At 34.4% G+C, this 24307-nt stretch overlaps 4 protein-coding genes across 15 annotated transcripts; 2 read left to right on the top strand and 2 right to left on the bottom strand.

Annotated features, from left to right (window-relative positions):
- Positions 1–289: 289 nt before the first annotated feature.
- LOC127261730 (pentatricopeptide repeat-containing protein At1g69290) lies at positions 290–5312 on the bottom strand. Of its 2 annotated transcripts, none has more exons than XM_051290078.1 (2): positions 3109–5312; positions 290–688 (listed from the first exon to the last, which is right to left on the bottom strand). In XM_051290078.1, exon 1 carries the CDS (start codon positions 5234–5236, stop codon positions 3284–3286), a length of 1953 nt encoding a protein of 650 aa, XP_051146035.1. In that variant the 5' UTR covers positions 5237–5312; the 3' UTR covers positions 290–688; positions 3109–3283. The 2 variants fall into 2 exon arrangements, with proteins under 2 accessions (XP_051146035.1, XP_051146037.1); XM_051290080.1 differs by having other exon boundaries at positions 290–683.
- Positions 5313–6175: 863 nt separating this feature from the next.
- On the top strand, positions 6176–11795 carry LOC127261741 (protein root UVB sensitive 3). 2 transcript variants are annotated; one of them, XM_051290091.1, is made up of 14 exons: positions 6177–6414; positions 7560–7619; positions 7739–7777; positions 7852–7914; positions 8019–8075; positions 8273–8336; positions 8793–8876; positions 9048–9130; positions 9214–9343; positions 9489–9581; positions 9856–9994; positions 10176–10216; positions 10295–10485; positions 11442–11795. In XM_051290091.1, the coding sequence occupies exons 1-14, from the start codon at positions 6211–6213 to the stop codon at positions 11529–11531; spliced, it is 1338 nt and encodes a 445-aa protein (XP_051146048.1). In that variant the 5' UTR covers positions 6177–6210; the 3' UTR covers positions 11532–11795. The 2 variants fall into 2 exon arrangements, with proteins under 2 accessions (XP_051146049.1, XP_051146048.1); XM_051290092.1 differs by lacking the exon at positions 8793–8876 and having other exon boundaries at positions 6176–6414.
- A 1578-nt stretch (positions 11796–13373) lies between these two features.
- LOC127261742 (PLASMODESMATA CALLOSE-BINDING PROTEIN 3-like) lies at positions 13374–16358 on the bottom strand. Its single transcript, XM_051290093.1, has 4 exons — positions 16052–16358; positions 15692–15931; positions 15553–15589; positions 13374–14064 (listed from the first exon to the last, which is right to left on the bottom strand). Exons 1-4 carry the CDS (start codon positions 16107–16109, stop codon positions 13641–13643), a joined length of 759 nt encoding a protein of 252 aa, XP_051146050.1. The 5' UTR covers positions 16110–16358; the 3' UTR covers positions 13374–13640.
- Positions 16359–19977: 3619 nt separating this feature from the next.
- LOC127261910 (pentatricopeptide repeat-containing protein At1g26460, mitochondrial-like) lies at positions 19978–24149 on the top strand. 10 transcript variants are annotated; one of them, XR_007841014.1, is made up of 8 exons: positions 19978–20693; positions 21124–21355; positions 21437–21916; positions 22231–22428; positions 22861–22998; positions 23104–23291; positions 23373–23749; positions 23816–24149. XR_007841014.1 is itself a non-coding variant. In XM_051290346.1 (7 exons), exons 1-6 carry the CDS (start codon positions 20101–20103, stop codon positions 23284–23286), a joined length of 1824 nt encoding a protein of 607 aa, XP_051146303.1. In that variant the 5' UTR covers positions 19978–20100; the 3' UTR covers position 23287; positions 23552–24148. The 10 variants fall into 10 exon arrangements, 4 of the variants coding, with proteins under 4 accessions (XP_051146303.1, XP_051146301.1, XP_051146302.1 ...); XR_007841012.1 differs by having other exon boundaries at positions 23104–23287; positions 23373–23444; positions 23538–24148; XR_007841011.1 differs by having other exon boundaries at positions 23373–23444; positions 23538–24148.
- The last annotated feature ends 158 nt before the right edge of the window (positions 24150–24307 follow it).

Here is a 24307-nt window from a genome sequence, read left to right as displayed (position 1 = left end):
CTAATTCCTCTCCTTCCGAAACCCTAAAATTCGAATCGATCCCCATCTCCGGAAGGGATGAAATTGAAGACTCCTCCAAAACCCTAGTTTCAGCTAATCGGCGGAGCGGGCAAGTTTTGTCGCGAAATTGCTGCAGGAAATTCCTCGATTCGGAGGATTGATTGTACGACGAAGAAGTAATCGAACTTTCCCTCTTCTCGGCGGACGGATTCAGATTCAGATTCTGCAGATTCTTCGCCATGTATCCAGCGCCGGCGGCGGCTGCAACGATCCATAGATCCATTTCTTCAGAGAATCATAATCATCGACGAGAATCCATCGATTCGAGTCGGATTTCTCGGAGCGACGAAGATTTCGACAGATAGTGGCCACGAATTCTGAAATTGGGGGAATCTGGAAGTTGGAGTTGTGAAAACGATGGGGGAAATGAATCGGGGGGTTTGGAGCATTGGTGGCTGGATTTCGTGCGTACGTTGTTGAAAATCGCCATTGGCGATTGATTAGTGAGAGAAATTGAGTGACGGGGAATGAACAGGGGTTTTGGAGGGATGCGGTAGGGGGATTTTTGTGGATTGCGAATTTGAGATCCACGTTGCCTCCATGAATTGTTGTTTAATCTTCAACTCTGTTTGCTGTTCATCTCCGACATCATGCGACAGCGATGCTCGTTTTTTTTGTTTTCTCTGAGCTGCGCAAAAGTACAAAATTTTGGTTTAGGGATCAGAATCAAATCGTGCATTTTCTTTCAAATTTTCACATTTTGCTTTCGTCATTGGCTCAGATTTTTGTATATTATAAATTATGTAAAAATTATTTTTGGTCTTATTCAGTATCAAAATTATTAATTTTGGTCCCATAAAAAAAAATTATCAATTTTAGTCTCACTCAAATAAAAATTTATCAATTTTAGTCCCAAAATGGTTGATTGGGATTGAACACGGCCGTGTTGACTTGAACACGGCCATGTTGGATGACTCAGAAGGTGACTGGTCGTCCCTGGCAGCCAACACGGCCGTGTTGATTGCCCTGCACTTCTGAACACGGCCGTGTTCCTGCCCGTGTTCTGAACACAGTCATGTTTCTGCTCATGTTCTCAACATGTTCTAGGCCATGTTCACGACCATGTTTTAAATATAATTATATTTTAGGTCATATTTATTATTATTTTCACTTTTTGGTTAAAATTATTTGATATATATATTTATAATTTAACAAAAATATTTTTACAATTATTTTATAATATAAAAAATAATCAATTTTTAATATTTTTAAAATATATAAATATAATAATATATTAATATATATTTTTTAATAATACTCCCTCCGTCCCACTTACCATATCCACATTGCCGTCTATATTCGTCCCACATCCCATGTCACTTTTCTTTTTTTTTTAAATAATTACGCACTATTTTTTAATTTAATTTTAATTTGAGTTAATTTAATCTTAATTTATAATTATTTATATTATATGATAATTATTTTTACTAATACATTCTTAATTATCTACTAATTATATTTATCCTAAATTCTCGTGTCTACAGTGACCCAGATATCCAACGTGGGACGGATGGAGTATTATTTTAAAATATTATTATTTTTATATATTTTAAAAATATTAAAAATTGATTATTTTTTATATTATAAAATAATTGTAAAAAATATTTTTGTTAAAGTATAAATATATATATCAAATAATTTTAACCAAGTGAAAAAAAATAATAAATATGACCTAAAATATTGAAAACATAGTCGTGAACATGGCCTAGAACATGGCTGTCTTGAGAACATCGGCAGGAACATGGCCTAGAACATGGCTGTGTTGAGAACATGGGCAGGAACATGATTGTGTTCAGAACACGGGCAGGAACACGGCCGTGTTCAGAAGTGCAGGGTAATCAACACGGTTGTGTTGAGACCAACACGGCCGTGTTGGCTGCCAGGGATGCCCAGTCACCTTCTGAGTCATCCAACACGGCCGTGTTCAGTCCGAGTCAACCATTTTGGGACTAAAATTGATAAATTTTCATTTGAGTGGAACTAAAATTGATAATTTTTTTTTAATGGAACCAAACTTGATAATTTTGTCCCAAAAATGATTTTTACTCATTATAAATTCGAATTGAAAGTTGGTAAAAAAATTCCTCAGGACGATCTAATTTTATACTATTATTATTATTATTATTATTATTATTATTCGTACCATGTCTACGTTGTCGTTTATGCGAATGATTACACACTTTAATATTTTTTTAAATTTATTTTTTTTAGAATAATTATTTGGAATGGAGGGATTATTCTTTTTTCTAATATTTTGAAAATTGGTCCAGAAGTTTCAAACTCAATTGAATGTCAACGATTTTTTTTTTTTCTTCGGGTATCATTCCGAAATAAATTGTGGAGTTTTTTTTAAAAATTTTACCTCAAAAACGGTTCAATATCTATAAATTTTGTAAGTTTTGCAATGAATTATGCAAATAAAGAAGATGAAATGTGATAAATATCATTCTTACAATAAAAAATATATAATTAATTCATCAATATTTTATTTCATACTTGTAAAATGAAGACAACCGTAACTTAAATTTCTAATTATTTATTATTTTCAAAAAGTACATTTCATCTATTTTATTTGTATAATATATTGATAATTAAACACATATTTACAACCAACTAATTCCGAATATGAATATTTTGATAATTAAACACATATTTCTTTATTTAGTAGCCGTGGTCCCTACTTTATAACAAAATTATTATACTTTTTCATATTACCCTTAATTTTTATTCTAACATACTCTTTAAAATTCTTTAAAAAGTAGGGTATTTTAATCATTTACATTTTTTTTAAAAAATATTATTATATTAGTATTATAAGTCACGTTTATCATTAACTCTTTAATTTTTACTATATTTTGATATAATAATTAATATTAAAAAATCTAACATGACAATCAAATTCAAAATGATATTATATAATTAGTAAATTTTTATATTCTATAATGGTATCATAATCATATATTTCGGCACGGTTAAGAATAACTACGTGCGAACAGCTACAAGAAATTTTCTTCTCTACATCAAGCTAAAGAACTCAACGAAAATTACCTCACGGAATTCGAATTCCAGCTTCTCGAATACATTATACTTTAGCAGTCGATACAAACGATCTTCCATTGATCCATCAATCCCTGCACAAGATCTTCGACAAAAATACGATTAATCAAGCTTCTCGAATATATCATACTTTACTAGTTCGACACACGTTCGATTCGATCGGGTATCACGAGCTCAAACCAACCCAGTTTTTAAAGGCGATCAAAGCCTCCATCTTCTGAAAGTTCCTCTTCCTCAGCTTCGCCACTCTCAGTTTCTTATGCGTCTCCATGAACGCCTGCTTGTATCTCCATTTATCGACGAACATCTTCATCTCCTGCGATTTCTGCACCACCTGCATCACAGCGTCGAAGAATCCGCCCTTAACCAGCGCGTAAAGAAACGCGTCGACGAGGTTATTATCCAGCCTCAACCGATTCTCGCCGTGGCTCGATATTTTCCTCTTCACCTCATTCCACAGCATCAGAACACTAAAGTATTTCTCGAGCGCGACGTACCCGTTGATGAGCGATAGGTACGTCTGCTCGTTGGGTTCGTACTGGAGGAAGATCATTCTCCGGAAAGTTCTTCGAGCGTCTTCCAATCTCCCGGCCTTGCAAAAAGCATGGATTATCGAGTTCCAATCGTGCGTCGCGATTTCGATCCTCGGGTCGTTAACGACCTCGTCTAGAAATGCTGCCATCAGCTCTGGGCGATGGTGCTCGGTTAAACCCGTCATGATCGTTAAGTAACTTGGCTTTAACTCGCTTATCCTCGATTCTCGCATGTCGCGGAATATGCTGAACGATGATTTATAGTCTTGGCAAGACATCGACGTCTCGATTAGAGCGTCGTATATGTCGGGATTTAACCGTAGCCCTAAACTACTAATCTCGGTAACCAATTGAGCGCCTTCCGCCGTTCTTCGTTCTTTGCAATAAGCATTCAAGATCGGGACGTAAACGCCGAGCCCAACGCAGACCTCGTGCGCATTCATTTCGTCGAGGATTCCGTGCGCCTTATCGAGTAAGCCCTGACTAACACAAGCTGCCATAATGCCGTATCCGAAAGATTTTTCGACAACAATCGACGGAGGCTCCAACTTTTGACACTCGAGAATCAGTTTCGATAAGCTCTTCCAATCGTGGTTTTGCATAAAACCTTTCACCACTTCATTGCAAGTTTCTTGACTAAGAACGAATCCTTCGAATTCTTTTAAAACCCGTAAAATTGTAGCGCAAACCGACTCTATATCGCCCGATTTCGAGTACCCACGAACCAAACTATGAAAAAACTTTGCTTTATCAGAAACTCCAAGCTTACATATCAAACTCTCTAATTCTGCTACCTTGTTGTTTAGTCCTTTAACTGCATACAAATAACCAAGGCATTCGAAGGTGCAATCATCGGGATGGAGGCCTAAAGTCGACATAATTTCGACTACTTTCTCAGCATCAGCAATGGATTCAGCTTCATGGCAGTAAAACTCCATGGCAGCATTGCAAGCAGTCAAATCAGGCTTCATGAAATCAAGTTTTTCATCGACAGCAATGGTGCAAGTTTCATGAAACACACTAACAAAAGCAGCAAAGCTACCGTTCTTCCTACATATATCGATGAGGATATTCCCCCAATTTTCAAAAGGCATGAAGAATCTATTGTTGAACATGGCTTTCACCAGCGCGAAAGCAGGGGCGCTGGTGTTGGCAGCGCGAAAGGAATTCAAAAGTGCCTTCACAGTGTCGAATTCTAACAGAGACGGATGCTTTTCCAGCACGTAAACTACCGAAGCATATGCTCGCTTGAGATTATGCGTGTCGGAAAGCGATGATAAGTGCGCGATTAAGGAATTGGTGAGGAACTTACTCGGAAGACACGAGCGGTTGCTGAGAGCCTTGAAGGACTTCCATGCCTCGTCGGTGTTGCTGCCGGAGAGAGATTTCTGCAGCGCCGATTCGAGGTTGGATTTCTGAGATTCTGAAATCGGAGCCGAGTAGGGATTCTTCCTCGATTCCTGTGGCTGATGATTGGGGGTTTTCAGTGCAAAAATTGATGGTTGGAGGAATGAATATAGGCTCGGAATTTCGGATTCCGATGAGAAGCATCGCCTTGTAAGAAAAGCTGCAGATAATCTCCGCATTCTCCTCCGCTGAATCGCCTCTGGACTGATCGCCGGTGCGGCGGAGCGAAGGAACTGAGAAAATTAGGCATCTAAAAAGGTGTCAAATTTTGTAAATTAGTGCATCCAAGGGGGTCAATTAGAATAACCTATATATTTGGGCTTAAAAGAAAATTAGAATTAGCAGCGTATAAGATACGAGCGGGCATTACCCGGATTCGATCCAACCTGATTGGGTTCGGGTTAGTTGAGTGACTTGAGTACGTGTTTTTTAAATATATACATATTTTGAATTTCAGGTATTTGATTAAAAATTTTAGTCTGATTTCATACCCGAAATCCCATCGGTATCTAAATTTTTTTTAAAAAATTATTATATTTACTAATGAATATATTGTAAACTAAGTTAATAATAATACTTCATGTCTTATATTTCTATTTCCGTTAGTTCTATATAATTTATTATTATTTTTTTAAAATTATGATGGTACATTTTAATTATATTTTAAATTTTATAATTATTTTTTTAATTAAATTATTTAATTTTCATAATTTTAATTTTAATATATAATTATTTTATTAAATTATAATTATTTTTATTCATATATATTTCTTAATTATTTATTAATTACATCATATCTAAAATTCTGTGACAATTAGGTAAAATTAAGTGAAACGAAGTGAGTAATATATATACATGACATAAAATTTCTTATAATATTTTTAATATAATATAAATTATATTCATCCTTATATTTATAATATATATACATGAATGATTATATTATTTTATTATTTTATTTACTAACGTTTAAATTAATAACGATTAAAAATTAAATGGTACCCGATAGTTTGGGTCGGGTCCCGACGCACACCCCTTAAACTGTCCAATTTTGTAATTAGTGCATCCAGAGGGGGTCAATCAGAATAAGCAATAAATATTGGGCTTAAAAGAAAATTAGAATTAGCTGTCTGTCAAGTGTCAACTGAAAAAAATGTCAGAAGAGACAATGGAAGGAGAGAGCAGTAAGGAGCGGCTACGCCGATCAAGAACTGCCGTGATCGAAGAATGGAACGGAACTGATTCCTCGAAGCTTACGAAGACAGCCACAATCACAGTTTCCAGCGACTCTGTTACGAAATCTGCACGCCGTTTCAATCAGTTTTCTCGGAGAATCCTCGACGCCTTTATTCCCGAGGTGAGGATTTTCATTCCTTAAGGATTAGTGCTGATTTTCTTGATGCAATTGGAGAATTTGTTTGAATTTATGAGAGTTTTTATTGTTATCAGCTGATTTTCATGCGTGTGGTAAGCATGTATAGATTGCCTAACTTGTTCTTGATTGGTGAATTAAACTTTCCCAAGTATTGGCTGATTAGGTTTCAGTATTTATGATCTGCACACATTGTTATGTGATGTAAATTTTAGGAAATGTTATTTTCTTATTTGTTTTTTGTAGAGAAAATTATAATTTGTTGAAAGATCGAGGCTTCATTTAGACATGAGACTTTTGGAAGTTTTGTGGTATGTTTGGTTTGTGTCTTAAACACAAATACATATGAGGTTTTGAAAAATTTAAGACAAAACCAAATTGAAATTTTCGATTTTGAATCAAAACCAAACAAACTTGGAATTTTGAAAATTTTGAGAATGATAAAGTTAGTGTTTGATTTGATTTGATTTGATTTTTTTTTTTGATAAAAAATGTATTGATGTGATTATGTGATGTTTTTGAAAAAATTGAATAGTGCCAAAATTATATAGGTGTCTGTAAAATTCTACAAACATGTTAGAAGAGCAAATTTCATGGTTCATGAGCTAAATCTCCGTGTGTGTTCATTTTGTATTTTTAGATGGATATGTTTTTTTATATTAGGTATGGACACTCGAATCGGTAATAGAAAGATACTCTCTTCGTCCCACGTATCTGCAATATTTTTTATTTTGGTATGTCTCACGTACAATGCAATATTTCCAAAATAAAAAATAATTAATTTAGTACAATTTTCTCATTTATCACATCACTTAATTTTCACTTTATTCTACCCACCTAAATTTCGTGCCGGAATCAAAATGTTGTTTCTTATATGAGAAGGGGGAGTACTATTTTGTGTTAAATTATTGACTATTTGTGAGTGGATGAAATATATATATTATATTGTGTTAATATGTGTATATTGTATTTTTTAGTAATATTTGTCTGCAATCATGTCACCAAAAAAATTATTGGGTGCACAACCACTTTTTTTTTTTTTTTTATCATTATTAGTATTACTATTTTTTCATGTACTTATATCAGAACTTATTGCGATTTTACCTGAGGTGGGTGGTTTCAAAATACAGGGATTTCCCAGCAGTGTTACACCTGACTACGTTCCTTTTCAGATATGGGATTCATTGCAGGTTGAAAAACTTTTCTTTGAAAAAGCAGTTTTTTTTTTTCATTTTTTTTTAATTATTTTTATTTTGCTCTTGTTTCTTCTCATTGTGGCAAGAGGTATTTATGATTTGATTTCATGCAGGGTCTGTCAACTTATATGAGAATGATGCTTTCTACCCAGGTGATGCACTAGAAGCAAAGAGAATTTCAAATGCTATATCAGAGTAATTGTTAGCATATGTTGATCCTTTTCAGGCTCTTCTAAGTGCTATTGGGGTTGGCGAGAAGTCTGCTACCGTTCTTGGGGCTACATTTCAGGTATTTATATTGACATATTTGGTTTTGAATGGCATTTTCCTACACTTGTTTAATCCTATCTTTATGTTTTCCCTACAATATCCTTGTATGAGAACCTTTTGCAGTGGTTTCTGAGGGATTTAACTGGAATGCTTGGAGGCATCTTATTTACGTTTTACCAGGTACATTTGATGCTTCTTTGATGTCTTTTCATTCTGGCATAAAATTCTGAGACTTGAATTGTTTGTACTGTGTTATATTTGCTGACGACAGTAACAGAAGGAAAAGGAACTCTTTGAGTATTCTTTCCATACAATGTGGTCTGTTTACATCAATCCTGCCTAATAACACTAGCTACACTACATTTTTTGTTCATTAGGGTGCAAACCTAGATAGCAATGCCAAAATGTGGCGTCTGGTTGCGGATCTCATGAATGACCTTGGTAATGTTGTCTCATTGCTTTCTTCATTTGTTTCATTTAAATCCAAATGCTGCTCAGTATCATTGTGAATAGTGGTATAATTGGTATGAATGATCTGAGATAGTTGTCTTTGCTAAAAGCTTAATGTAGGAATACATTGGATAATTCTCTTTTCACTTCATATCTTAAGAAGGATAAGATTTCTTTAATGCTGTATGTTTTTTCCCCTATGACATGGCAAACTTAATATTTTTGCAATACATAAACTTGTAAATTTAACTAGTTTAATGTACTGGCCACGATTCTTTTTGTAATTTACTTTAATGTTTAACTAGTTTAACTAGTTTACTCACTGGGTAACAGTATTTTCTTTAATGTTTCTTCTCTTTCTTATTTCTTCTTCCTTTTTTTTTTTTTTTTTTTTTTTTTTTTTTATGAATTTGTTCTTTTCATGGAAGAATATGAAATTTTTGGCAGGTATGTTGATGGACCTTCTTTCCCCTTTGTTTCCATCAGCATTTGTGATTATTGTATGCGCAGGGAGCATATCCAGATCATTTAGTAAGTTTGGAAGTTTGGAAGTGTGTTTGAGTAACTCTGTGCTAGGTTATAGTACTTATTAATTTCCATCCTATCTTCTGGATGTGAGAGATGAAACATTTAGTTGTGACCTGTAAGAGGGTTTTCTCTAACGTAGCTTCTTACATCTGATTTTACATCATGTTAAATTAGCTGGTGTTGCCAGTGGTGCCACAAGAGCAGCTTTAACGCAGCATTTTGCATTACAGAATAATGCAGCAGATATATCTGCTAAGGTATGGCATGCAATGATCAAATAAGTGATTGCATCAACTTAATGTTTATTATATTCATATGAACTAATTCTATACTTGTTAAGGAAGGAAGCCAAGAGACAGTTGCAACAATGATGGGGATGGCTTTGGGAATGCTCCTTGCACGCATTACCATGGGACATTCATTGATCATTTGGTTTTGTTTTCTGTCTCTCACCGTCTTTCATATGTATGGTTAGTCTCCCTAGATGTTCTTATTGTTCATATTGCATACTATTCACAGCAGCTTCCTCATGCCTTAAAAAACATTACTCCGAGTTCATCCAAGTTTATCCTTTTAGTTTTGCATTTCATGTGCTATCTCTTGGGTTTCTTGCAGCTAATTACAAGGCTGTTTGTTGCCTTTCACTAAATACATTAAATTTCGAAAGAAGCTCAATTCTATTGACACACTATATGGAGACTGGTCAAGGTGTGACATTGACTCTGAGCTACTTTTTGACAGTTTTCATGTTTCTTACTTGCTATTTTGATGCTAGGAACTATTACACATGTTAGTATGATGTAGTGTTTTATTGTTCCTTTTTCTGTTCACTCATCATCGAGAGAATTGCAAAGACACGTTGAAATTGTTTGCTATTTATATTTGTATTTGTCTATGAAACCAAGTTGTTGGTATTTCATCACTGCACTTCTTTATGTGCATTCGAACAACTGATCCCAGATTTTGCTTCGTGGTTTTCCAGTTCTTTCTCCCAAACTGGTCTCTGGGATGGAGCATGTTCTACCTCAGTGGATGAGTTTATGGGCAAGAAATAGTGATGGATATTTGCACCATAGAATATTCTTAGGTGCCCGGATTTCTTCACTTGATAATAACCAAGTGTAAGGTTTCTGCTTGTTCATAACATGTTGACAACTGTCTTGTATAACTTGTTTTTCAAGATTTCTTAACTTATTCCTCATCCTTATTAACATAATCTTAATCACATACGTAATTTTTTTTTTTTTCCTTAAGCAAGTGTAAAATTGATTGATCAGTGTTCTTCCTTTTCATGGAAAATAGGATGGAGCTTACATCTCTTGCCACCTCTTATTACAACAAAGGTAAGCTCATTTATACCCTTCTATGAATTAAATTTCAATTCAAGAATGATGTCTCATTGACATGTTTCAATGTGCCAGGAAAGTATCTCTTGCTGCAAAGAAAGAGTTCAGTCATCGTTATCATCCATAAAGATTCCACATCTAGAGATATCTTGCAGGCTTACATTCATGCCCTTACTTTTGCAAAATTTGATGATAATAAAGATACTTCTCTGCATCTTCAGAGTCAGTCATGGATGGCAACAAATTATGACACATTCGTTCTCAAGGTACTTTTCACTAATTGTACCTTTTTTTTTTCACAAATTAAGATTCACAAATTGTGCCTTGTTTCACAATATGGCGGTTGAAAGGGTATACTCAGAGCAATATACTTGTGCTAGCCAGATGATACTCAAGAAGCAGGGCTAAAAACAATTTCTGGTCTTGTAGATTTTTGTTGGAAAAACTATAAGATGAATCTTATACTACACTGCCATTTGTTTAAGAACCTTTTGATTTCCATGCAGTAATAGAATTTACTATGTCTTGAAATATAAACTCTTTGTTATGAGAGAAGTAATCCGAAAAACATGAAAAGCATGAGACAAAGATTGTTCTTTCTAAAGTCAAGGACTGTAAGTATTGTGTTTTCATATAACACTACAATTTATTAGGTTAAATTAGCCTTATGCATTGGAGAGCGAGTACCACTTCCCCCACCCATATCGTTTTTTTGAAGTTTATCTCTGGAGTAGCTAATATTGCACATCTTTTGGCATAACCATCCTCAAGTCTTCCATCTTTTGATGATTTGTGTTTTGGGAGATGATGAATGACTTTATTTGTATCTTCTCATGTAATACTTATTCAGTATCAGCTTTGTGTACAGCTTTCCTGCTGCCCTCCAATATTAGAGCCTCAACTTCTTCGGGTGTGTTCGTTTGATGGATTTGGATAAAATTCCACTATTCATCCAAAAGTTTCCCCCCAAAAATATCAAATCAAACACCTATTTTTCATTTTTTATATTATACTAAAAATCAATTTTACATTCAAAACATCACATCATCACCTATTTATATCACATCATACAACTATTCAAATTCAAAATTTTTACTATTCAAATCCCAACTCAAAATCCAAACTCCCAAACAAACACACCCTTCTTTAATTCATCTTCTTTTTCTTTTCTTTTTTTTTTTTTTTGTTCATTTATATCTTTTTTCTTTACTTTGCCTGGCAGCTTCAGTCATCAGGGTGGAGGACAGAACGGCTCTCGTCACCTTCTATTGCATGGAAAGCATATTGGTTTACAGATGAAAAGCTTGACTAGCATACACGGAGCCCAGTTATTGTTTCTGACCTCTCTTAGTGATCCTTAATTAAATGATTTTATTGTAACTTATATTTATCTTCTAAAACCAAAGAAACCGACTTCCTGAAGAATTATCCTCAGTTTGAAGAGGTATGAAGTTTTATTTCATATTTAAGTGGTGTACTAATGTGGTTGCTTGGCATTCTGCTCATCCTCGCTGCAAGATAAATTTGTACAATCCACAGCTCAATGTTCTTAATATATCTGGATCTTCATTTATTATTGTTTGGTTCTTCTTCTTCTTTTTTTTCTTTCATTGATTTAGACGGGCTCTTTCCAATTTCTTTGTGCTGCCTAGCAAACCATTAGCATAGTTACAAGGAGCGGTTTTGGTTTACTTGAGGATCTACTACACTGTCCAAACAGGACAACGCCCTAAATTGTGCTTACTAGTGGAAGAGCTTGTAGTATATTCTTATCAAATGATTATGCATTATTAACCTATATTTTTGTTCAGATATTGGAAGATTTTTCATCTTCAAGCTGACACACGTGAACAGCATCTTCTGCAGCATAACCACAGCAGCTTGACCTCCCATAAACTGGAGACCATTACCAAAGCCACACCCAGTCCTGCCAAGAAAGCCTAGCCTCTGCCTTTCCAGTTTGCCAAGGAGGTCTACATGGATGATCTGGGCAGATCCAAGATGCGTCCATACAAGAAGGTGAAGTTGAGAATGAGATCCAGATCAAAGAATGATAGTGAAAAGTCGAAGAATCCAGTATACACACTCATGTGTGGAACACCAAGTGGTCAATGTGTGAAACTGATCATTTGTAGCCAGGTGTATGCTGATGAAAAGAGTGAGAAGCGAATTCCCGCGAAGAAAGTTACCGTCAGCTAATGTAGGTATGCTTCCTAAATACCTGTAAACTCTTATGTTCTCCATAATCTGCTATTGAACCCATCTTGCTCCATTATCCTGCATCCGTCGATATCTAATGGAGTTCTAAATTGACACCTATAAATTGGATTGCTTAACAGAGCAGCTGCATTGTACACGTGCTAAATAAACCAAAACTTTGGCTTTTCAGGTGTGCTCTCTCCAAACTCAGGAAACAAAGAAGGCAATGGTGACAGCAACCGACATGTTTGTGATTGCACAATCAAGATGTGTGCCGAGGCAGATGTGCCTGGCCATGTCGCCAAGAACAACAGTTTTGCCAACCAGGTAATCCTTAGCAACAAATGCTTGATGATCCCTTTGGTATTTTATTGCATTCCTAACAAAGCTGATATGCTGTGCCTCTTGCACTGACCCATTTCTGATTTGGAATTCCCTACCTAAGAATATTAGTGCTATCTCTAGGAGGATTTATTTGACTGAGTTGAACGCAAATATAAACAATATGAACTTTAATGGAGAGCTAAGAAACTCTTGTTTATTGTTTTGACCATTAAGTTTGTCCAGTAACTGTTTGGTTGTCGGCTTTAATTAAACCTATACCCCATTTTAGTTAGATCCTGATTCTTGACCATCCATCTTTGTCTTGATGTGGAGGGTCAAGATTTCAAATACTTGATCTATATAACCATTCTAAATTAGTACAAATGTCAAGGACCTGTCAAATTTGTCTTCAGAGAAAGTATATCATTAGTCGCTATATTGAATCAGAATTGTTTGGTTTGTAAGCTCAGCAACCACTTAGGATTCGAATAGCAATTCGGAAGAACATTAGGATCCTTTAAAGTACTGCAAATTGTTGTATAATTCTCAAAGAAACTACACTAGTAAAGAAAGATCCCCAAGGGCTTTCTTTGTTTGTTTTTTAACTTCATGACAGTGAATGCTCGAAAACTTAAACAGACAAATAAGTAATGGAATTAATAACAATACCTGTAATAAGCATTACAGCATAAAAGTGTAACACTCACCCCCTTCACATATAACATCTAAATGCACATAGCAAAAGGGACCCTAATAACCGAATCTTGTCCCCCAAAAGAACAAAATTATATGGCCCCAAAACCAAGGGTGAATTATATCAAAGATGAATTACTAAATCATGTGATGAATCCTCTCATTTCTAGCACCAAATCTAGTTATCCCTCCAGAAAGTCCACTCTTACATTCTAGGATGGATCAACTCATAAAGTATGAGAGGTATAGACAGACCTGCAAGAGCCACGGTGGCACTGCTAGTGCACAGTTTCACACTAGCACTGCTGTCTGTGCCCCCAAATGGACTGCTCGTTGGAATACCTGTACTAGTGCCCGGAAAGACACCTGGGGTGGAGGATCCACCGAAAGTCGGGCTGGTTGTTGGCGAGGTTGTGCCGCCTGTAGTTGGAGTGGTTGAAGTTCCTCCGGTGCTCGGGCTGGTGGGTGGTGCAAGCATCCCACCAGTGTTTGGAGTAGTCGGCGTGGTTCCTCCACTTGTAGGCGGTGCAACTGCACCACCGGTGCTTGGTGTCATCGGTGTAGTGCCCCCACTGGTAGGGGGGGTGATTGTGCCCCCGGTGCTTGGAGGAGTTGTGGTGCCTCCAGCACTGTTCAATGTTTTTGAATTAAGTATAAAGAGAGAGATAATTCACAATGATCAAAGACACAATAGTTCATAACTAATAGGCCTATAATGCCATGAACATCGATCAATCTTGATCGATTTCCTTGTTTATTACCGGAACTTTCGACCTAATACATTTTGATGGTTGAGTGTATCAATGGAGGGGGTGGCTGTTACTGTGTTGAATATTATAAAATTTGATACAGTGCTGACAGTACACGATATCAAGGCAGACAACACATGATGTAAGGACAGACCTACAATTATTGATTTTAGCACAATAAATATGTTCATAAAACATACCTACAATTATATGTTGTCTGTTTTATGTGTATCAACTTTAACCTTCCCGATGAAGGGGCAATTACACAAAAAACTTTAGGACAACAAAATCGGACCCTACACTAAGGGTGTGTTTGTTTGGGGGTTTGGATTTTAAGTTGGGATTTAAATAGTAAAAATTTTAAATTTGAATAGTTGTATGATGTGATATAAACAGGTGTTGATGTGATGTTTTGAATGTAAAATTAATTTTTAGTATAATATAAAAAATAAAAAATAGGTGTTTGATTTGATATTTTTTGGGGAAAAAAATGGGATGAATAATATATTTAAAATCCAATCCCCAAACAAACACACCCTTAGATGATAGACATAGTCATTTGAAGGGCTGTAAATCCTGTGTTGATCCGGCCAACTCAGTATAGTACTAATTTGATTGGGTCAACAAATACTACAGGGGATTATATGTTGTCTGTTTTATATGTATATCAACTATAACCATCCCGATGAAGGGGCAATTACACAAAAAACTTTAGGACAACAAGATCGGACCCTACACTAAGATAATAGACATAGTCATTTGAAGGCTTGCAGATCATGTGTCGATCCGGCCAAGTCAGCATAGTACTAGTACTAATTTGATCGGGTCAACATATTCTACAAGGGTGGCCAGTATATGTTTATATATATCTCAACATATGCTATAAGGGTGTAATAAATATCTCAGCAGTATATGGTATGTTATAAAATAGCATATACTGAGTTATAATATAATTTATGGTTTATTATAAATATGCTGAAACATGTATAGATATAGTTGGTCACCGTGCATTATATGTGTAATAAATGTGGTCAAATAGCACCATGTTGACTTGATCCGGATCAAACAGCTGATCCATGCCCCATTTCAAGTAGTAGATAAACTTATTATTTAGACATATTTAACTTTTGTGCCATTCTTATAAGGAGGCCCTAATGCATTATTAATACTCAGAATTTCTCCCAAAATCTAACACAACTCTATTAGGCTAGGACTTGTTTCGATTCCTCTTAAGTTTGTCTGATTCCTACTATCTTAGCTTCAAATCTTGAATACCTTCGTAAAGACAACAACATCACCTCCATTTTCATCTTCTATTACTACCTTAAAGTTCTAAAAGAAAAACAGAAAAGGAACCCCAAGAATCACCTGGGAGTAGACTGAAACGTACATCCAGAGCCAGCACCTGCAGGTAACCGAAAAAACAAAAAAAAGAAGACCCAAAAACATGTGTCAATAACTTGTTTAGAGAGAGAGAGAGAGAGAGAGGAGAGAGAGAGATACATACTAGGGGGATTTGGGGAGACAGTGGCAGTGCCCTGGAAGTCACAGCTGCCGGGAGCCTGGGCCTTTTTCTGGTAATAACTGTTGACAGCATAGCTGCAATGGTCCTTGACAGTGTTGGGATTGTAACACACTGCATTAGGCTGGATGGCAGAGCAATCTGCTCCATGCCCACAAGCATAGTCTATGTTCTTCTGAAGAACACTGTCGCTTAGCCCATTGTTGCACACACAGAAGTTTGCATCTGATGAATAAGTGCAAGAAACTCATGAAGAAGAAGAAGAAGCCCTTTGTGGGAAAATTTGACAAAAAGGGAAAGATTGTTTTTATTAATATAAGGATTTTGATTTTGATTTTGATTTACCTGTAGAGCTGATCCAGGTGTAGAACAGCAGTGTCATACACACCATAGAAATACCCATGATGGATTACAGATCTTAGGATATGTCTTTGCAAGAAGGAAAGGAAGAAGAGGGATATTCAGTTGTTGTGGGAGAGAGAGAGAGAGATAGTTCTAGAGAGAGGATGGAGGGTTCTAGAGAGAGGATGGAGAAGCTAGGGGGAGTCTGATGAAAATGGGAGTGGGACGGTGGCACTGCCAGGTGTGTATATATATATAGAGAGAGAGAGAGATATAGATGTAGAAAAAGATGTATAGATAGAGAGATGGGGTTAGAGAGAGAGAGAGAGAGAGAGAGGGAGGACAATACAATACATGCAGACACATGAAGATGTCTGTGAATTGTATGGATATTAGTGGCTAAAAAGTGTTTATGGGAGAATGAAATTGTTGTGAGAGAAAAGGGATTTTGTCGGGGGGTGGTGTGTGTACGTGTCTGAATTTTGTGGGGGCTTGGCCTCGGCCTTTTTGCTCGCCATTAATTAGTATTGTATTGGGGAGTGAGAATAGTAGAGCATAACATGGACTCAATGGTGATGATTCAGACACCCTACCGTACAGTTCTGACCCAGGTATCCTAGGCATTCTGCCCTTCTTATTTATTTATACATAAGAATTAACTAATGTAATAAAAAGAAAATTATACTTTTTTTTGTCCCATTTAATTTATTTTTTTTTAAAGTATTATATAATTTGTTATTTTTTTAAATATAATTATATATTTTAATTATATTTTAAAATTTATAATTTATAATTTATAATTTTAATTTAATTATTTAATTAAATTAATTTATAATTATTTTTATTAAAATATAATTATTTTTACTAATATACTTATTAGTTACTTACTAATTACGCAATATATACTCCCTCCGTCCAGCTAGAAAGTATATATATTTTTATTTTGAGACGTGTAACCATTTCATTAAATCTCCCATTTTTTTCACAAATACATTTACTTTACTTTACATCACATCATTACTTTTTGGTAAAAAAGTAAGGTTAAAAATATCATTTTGCTATTTTTACCTATCCACTATAATTAAAATACTATTATTCTTACGGAGGGAGTATTTAATAGAGAGTTAATTATGTTTTATTTTTTAGTAAATTTAAGAAATAATACTCACTTTGACTCACATATCATGTTAAATTTTTTACTTTTGTTTTATCATATCTCAATTTCCTTTTTTCGAAATTATTTTATAATTTAATCATATTTTAAATTTATAATTTAAAATTTTCTTTTAATTTGTATCGTACTAACAATTTATTTTATTTTTTTATTATATTGTGATTATTTTTATTGATACATTCATATTTTAACACTAATTTTTTTACTTACACAACTAAATCATATATTCCCTCCATCTCATTTGAAAGCTTATCATTTTTCATTTTTGTCCGTCTCAAAATAAGGTTACTATTTTCTAATTTAGTAATTGTACTACCTACTTAACAAAATAAATACCCTTTCAACTTACAATATATTACGGGTGTGTTTGTTTTGGGGATTGGATTTACACTATTGATCCAATTTTTATCCCTAAAAAAAACATCAAATCAAACACATATTTTTCATTTTTTATATTATACTAAAAATCAATTTTACATTCAAAACATCACATTAATACCTATTTATATCACACCATACAACTATTCAAATTCAAATTTTTTACTATTCAAATCTCAACTCAAAATCCAAACCCTCAAACGAACACATCCTATATAAATGTCATTATTTTTATATTACAGTATTATTTATCTTTTTTACTACAATTTAATATAATACTAATATTCAAAAATCTACATACAAAAAACAAACGTCACCCTTCTAATGGAACAGAGGGAGTATATATTTGTTTTATTTTATAAATATATATATGATAGTATATTGTTATTTATATAAAAATAAAAAATAATTTAATGTTAATATGTGGTTATTTTTACTATAATAAAACAACTATTTAAATATTCAAACACAAAATTAAAATATTTCAAACAAACACCCCTTTAATTATTACTTTCTTCGTCCCACGTACTATGTTCACGTTGCCGTTTCTGTCCGTCCCACATACCATGTCACTTTTTTTTTTGGAAAATGATTATACATTTTAATCTCATTTTAAACTTTTTAATTTTTTTTAATTTTAATTAAATTAATTAGTTATCTTAATCTTAATTTATAATTATTTATATTATAGGATAATTATTTTTACTAATATAATCTTAATTATCTATTAATTATATTTCTTCTAAAATATTGTGTCTATAGACACGCTACGTGGGACGGAGGACTAAAAGATAAGTAGATGATTAATCAAAACTTTAGCTGTTCATCACAGGTGGGTTGAGGTTGATGACTGTGATATGCCTCATGATTATCTTTGGCTAAAAATTTCTTACAGTCAAAATGATAATGATAAGTCTCAGGATACAGTCCCAATCGAAATTTACAACTTTTAAGTTTAAATTTGGAATTTGGAATTAATAAAAAATTCAGTTGAATTAATATTTAATTCTATATAAATATGTATTTGTAATATTTTGAATTATAAATTAATTTTTATAAAAGCTGTGTTTGAGGTTTGAATTTTGAGTTGAGATTTGAATAGTAAAACTTTTGAATTTAAATAATTGTATGATGTGATATAAATATCTTTTGATATGATATTTTAAATGTAAAATTGATTTTTACATAATAAATAATAAATATTTCGATTTGTTTTACATAATATATATTTTTTGAAAATATGATTATATATTTATTATATTTTAAATTTTATAATTTATAATTTTTAAATTTTAATTAAATTATTTAATTATATTAATTTTAATTTATAATTATTTGTACTGATATTTTTTAATTATTAATTATATTTTACATAAATTTTTGTATTTAAAATAACATGAAAAAATTATTTGGAAAAAAAAATAGTAAAAATACAATTTATAGAGTATAAAGTTTCCAAACATATTTTTTATACTTTCACCATTCACTTTTCGACACCAATTTTAATATAGGCGTCCATGATTTATTACATTTTATCTTTTATTGTAAAATAAAAATAAAATTGAATAGTAGTATAACTTTTATTAATCATTTTAGATTTTAAAATGATATTGCTATGTATTTATTCCGTCCAGCAAAAAAATATTTCATAAATTTATTTTAGCGAAATTTAAAAAATAATAATAATATTTTAATTACAATATAAAGTTAAAAATTATATAAAAATAATTATGCCATTACCTTTTAATATAAAAGTAATAATATAATGATAAAGTATAAATATTTATAAAAAAAGTAATTTTTTTTTAAAAATATTGAATAAATAAAAATAAAAATATGTATACGTACACAAAAAAAGGAGGAGGAAGTAATATTAAAAAAAATACTATATCTGTTCAGAGTACATTGTCTTTTTTATTGTAGACACAAAAATTTAGGAGTATAAAAATATATTAATTGAAATAATTCTCGTATAATAAAAATAATTTTAAATTAAAATTAAAATAACTTAGTGTAATTAAAATTATAAAAATTATAAATTAAATTTTTTTATTAAAAAGTATAATTTTTTTTTTAAAAAATAAAAGTGACAAAATAAAAAGACAAACAAAAATTAAAAAATAAACAGGATAAGTGAAACCGAAAGAGTAATCCTCTACTTATCTAATTTATTGTAAACACAACAATTTTAAAAATAATTAAATATATATTAATAAAAATAATTATAGTAAAAAAAAGTTGACACGGTAGTAATAAAATAAAATAAAAATAGACAGCACTGCATTCTCATCCATAAAATTTGGGCCAATAAAAGCTGCAGCGAAAACACACGTGGCCGTGAATGGGAAATTTACACTTTTGCACTCGTGAGATTACTAAAATGCCCATACTGTCTGCAAAATTTCATTTAGAAGCAATCCCGCCGGCCGCCGCTCCCGGCTTTTCTCGTTTCCCCCGAACTTTCCCAATCGCTAAACCCTAAACCCCTAATTTCCCCGCCATGGAATTGGCTGCAATTTTGTTGTTCGCGAGGTTGCGATGTTGCGTTAGGCGGAGCGGATTTCAGTCCGTCTCTACATTCGTTCACCACCGCCGAGGAGCGCCGCCGGAAGAGCCTCATGTTCGGCGGAGGCATCAGTCGCTGAGCACTACATACGAAGCAAACTGGCGCAGACCTATGGCTGCGGCGACTCCCGTCGAAAATGTGGCCCAAATACCTGTCAGTCTGGGGTTTCTCCGCCTAATTCCGACGGAACGAATGCGACTGATGGCGCGAACACTTGACGCGAAGGGTTTGACGGACCGATTCGCCGGTTGGATGGCGGAACAGCGGTGGGCGGATGTGAAGCAGCTGTTTGAGTTCTGGATTCGTGGAACGGATGCAAATGGAAAGCCGAATAAGCCTGATGTGAAGGTGTACAATTATTATTTGCAGGCGAATTTCTTGGTGGGGGCGTCTTCGAGCGAATTGCTTGATTTTGTGGCGCAGATGGATGGTTTTGGTGTGTCTCCAAATACGGCGTCGTTTAACCTTGTGCTCAGGGCTATGCACCAGGCCGGTGAAACGGCGGCCGCCGAGAAATTGATTGAAAGGTCGGATTATTAGGGGCATTTTTAAGCATTGTTTTGATCATGCAAATCTTATGCTGTACATTCGGCATCTTTGAAAACATTTCTTATTATATGTTTCTTTTTAAATGTGCATTGATTTTCAACACTGAACTGTAGCAGGATTTAAATGGCACTAGACTATGTGAAACTCTATGCTTCGATTTGTGATTGGCACAGTAGACATCTTCCATGGGGCGATTGTGGATTGAACAATTCCTGTACCTCTAATTGCTTCTTGGGGTGTTAGATACGTACAGATTATATGTTGTTTGTGTTCCATGAGTTCATACTGAAAACACAATCACTTACTTAATAGAATTTACTAGGTTCTTGCTCTGGTTTCAGGGAATCCCTTACTAGCTGATGTGTGATGTTTTATTTATGCATTTGGTTTACATTTTATTGTCATCAGGATGATTCAGATTGGGAAAGATTATAAGGAAGCTTCACCGGATGAGGAATCGTACAAGTTGATTGTTAGCTTACTCTTTTCAGATAACCGGATTGATTCTGCCGTGAACTACATTGATCTGTCCATGAAATCTGGATATATGTTGTCCACAAATGCATTCATTGTCTGCGTACGAAGTTGTGTTAATAATGGAAGGCTAGACGCCTTGCTATCAATTATGGACCGATTCAAGGTACTCATTGGTGTGATGGTCAATTACCCTCCGTACAGCCAGCGCATATTCTGATGACTGTAATTTTATGGATCTTACCAGAAAATGCATAAGAGCAAACCTTTCCAGCCCCCTTGGCATGTGTGCACTTATATTGCCGATGTTGCAATGCAATCAGATAAGAGTGAGTTAGCTTATTGTGCTTTCGAATTCATGGCCAAATGGATGGCTGGAGGTGAAACCACTAGGCCAGCTCTTCCTTCTATGGATGAAGGGTTGGTTGTATCTGCGCTTGCAACTGCTGGTCGAATGTACAATTCTAAACTCCTGGATTGTTCATGGGCGGTCCTCAAGTGCTCGTTGCGACAACATAAGGCTCCTGCTCCTGAATCGTATCTCGGGAAAATATATGCTCATGCTAACATGGGGAACATACTTAAGGCTTTTAGTACTTTGCATGAATTCGAGGCAGTGTATGGAAACTCCGAGCGAGAAGATGTGGAGGGTCTTTTCTCTCCTTTTTATTCCTTAAATCCTCTGGTCATAGCATGCACTAAGAAAGGTTTCACGACCTTGGATGCAGTAAGTTGTTCGGAAATTTGTTGCTATTGCTAAATGAATTTCCAAAAGTTTGCGGAAAAAATTGGCACCTAAAGCCTTATTCTGTGTCTTTTTTCTGTTAGCTGTTTCGAAGGAAATGAATATATATCTTGCTTGATCATTATGTGAAAGTACATTTCATGTTCTGTGTTTCTAAGGTTGACAATCGAATCTCAATTTTTAAACAAAATTGCTTATAATGTGTCAACTATTCTCCTGAATTTGGGTATGTTATATTACTGTCTGAAACTATACACAAGCTGTTATTTATGTGACTCTTTGAATTGTTTGGTCAGGTGTTTGAGGGTTTATATCATGCTCATCCTCATATCAAGTCCATTGCTGCTGTAAATTGTATAATTCTTGGTTGTGCAAATATGTGGGATGCTGATCGCGCTTACCGTATTTTTAATTCTATTGATGCCACCTTTGGATTGACCCCGAACATCGATTCATACAATGCCCTTATATGCGCCTTTGGGAAGCTCAAAAAGGTAACTTGGCTGTGCATCCAGTGGTCTTTCTTCTGTACGTACTTCCCTACAACTATATGAAACTCCACCGGTTTCATTTTGTGTTTAATGAGTTACGTGACAATTCTTTGTTGAATTCAAATATGTCGGTTTTCTTTTGCTAAGCAATTCAGTTTTTAAGTGCTTTCCCACTAGCCATCAAGTACTTGTGTTCTTAACAATATGCATAATTACATAAATATATAATGTCTGGTGTAACGGCCAATATCTTTTTCAATTGTTAATTTGTTATAACATGCATATCCATTTTCATATAGGGTTATAGCCGCTAGATTCTTCTTTTTAACCATTTTTACTGATCCGACTTCTGAGCAACACTCAATTGGGGATGACATTTGAAGTATTACTTAGAAATTTGTCGAACTTCTCATAGAAGACTTTCTTATATGGCAGACGGATGACGCTGTAAAAGTGTTTGATCAATTTGTCGCACTGGGTGTGAAACCGAATATCATTACATACTCTCAGCTTATTGATGCGCATCTCATTGTTCATGATCTGAAGGCTGCTCTTGCAACAATTAACAGCATGGTAAGTTAAGACCCTTGTGGAATGCATATGCTTTCATTTGTTTCATTTATCTTTTGGTTCGAATCTTGTTTCAAGCTGGCATCAAGATTATTTTTGTCAATGCAGATAGGTGCTGGCTATGAACCATCGAAGGAAATTCTAAAAAAGGTACGGAGGCGATGCATTCGTGAAATGGACTACAAATCTGACGACCAAGTGGACTCCTTGGCAAGAAAATTCAATATTCGAATGGGCACAGAGGTCCGGAGGGACATGCTATTTAATCCTCAATCTGACAAGGATGAATGAAGTTAGTAAGTTTTCTTAATAAGAAATGCCCTTTTGATTTATTTCAAATAATGATATGATTAACCGAGCATTTATATGCCATACAGAACTTGGAATTGAAAGACGAGCAACTCTAATTAGGACAGAATTCATCCCTATAATGCTCCACAAAACATGAAGTACAAGATCCATTCGGAACTCCCATAGTCCTATTGAATCAAGTTCAACCACGTCTATTGTCAAGTAATATCGAATTAGTAATCAATCCTTAGTGTACATTCCTCAGGTCTGAAGATGAAGATTCGGGGAGGCAAAGTATATTATTATCCGTCATTATTGCTCGGAGCCTGAATGTGACATAATTTACGGCAGCTATCTTGGGCTTAGTTTTACAGTATCTGAAGCTGTGTCTTCAAATGCTGAAGAAATATAAAAAAGAGGTTTTCTTCAGATCAGCACTACTCAGACTTGTAACAGCTAGAAGGTAACTTCCTATGCTTACAATTTATTTCCCTGTTGATGATATGTATATATCTAAAAATGTTCGAAGATGCTTTCGACGTAGCTGTTGAGGCAGTTATCGACAAGATCACAAAGTTGAGGAAGGCAATGGGACCTCATGAATTGGACCCATAATTCTCTAATCCCAAAAAAGACATCATTCATGGACGATACTAAAATTCGTCGGGGTCGTCTTTTGGTAAAATCCCATCCCAAGTGTGCACAAGTGCTTTGGATGCCAATGAGGTATGATAGATAGATATTATTTCCTAGATCATACATTCGCCAATCCTTATTGAAATGAATTATAATGTATATTGTGTGTACTTGTATTATATTAAATTAAAGATTTATTATTTTATTTTATTGTATTGTGTGCTTTATCTATGTGTAATCTGTATAATAAAAGGAGATTAGTAGTCTGCCAAACATGACTTGTTTGTCGGCCCAGTGCGCACGGTCGAACTTAATAGCCAAAATGGCTCAATTTCAGGCATAACCTAAACCCTACCAATCAAAATATAGTTAGGCCCAACAAAAA

This window comes from Andrographis paniculata, unplaced genomic scaffold (genome assembly GCF_009805555.1).
Source record: "Andrographis paniculata isolate CXL003 unplaced genomic scaffold, ASM980555v1 Contig64END, whole genome shotgun sequence".
NCBI lineage: Eukaryota > Viridiplantae > Streptophyta > Magnoliopsida > Lamiales > Acanthaceae > Andrographis > Andrographis paniculata.
The sequence above is the reverse complement of the archived record's forward strand: the minus strand, read 5'-3'. Positions and strand labels throughout refer to the sequence as shown.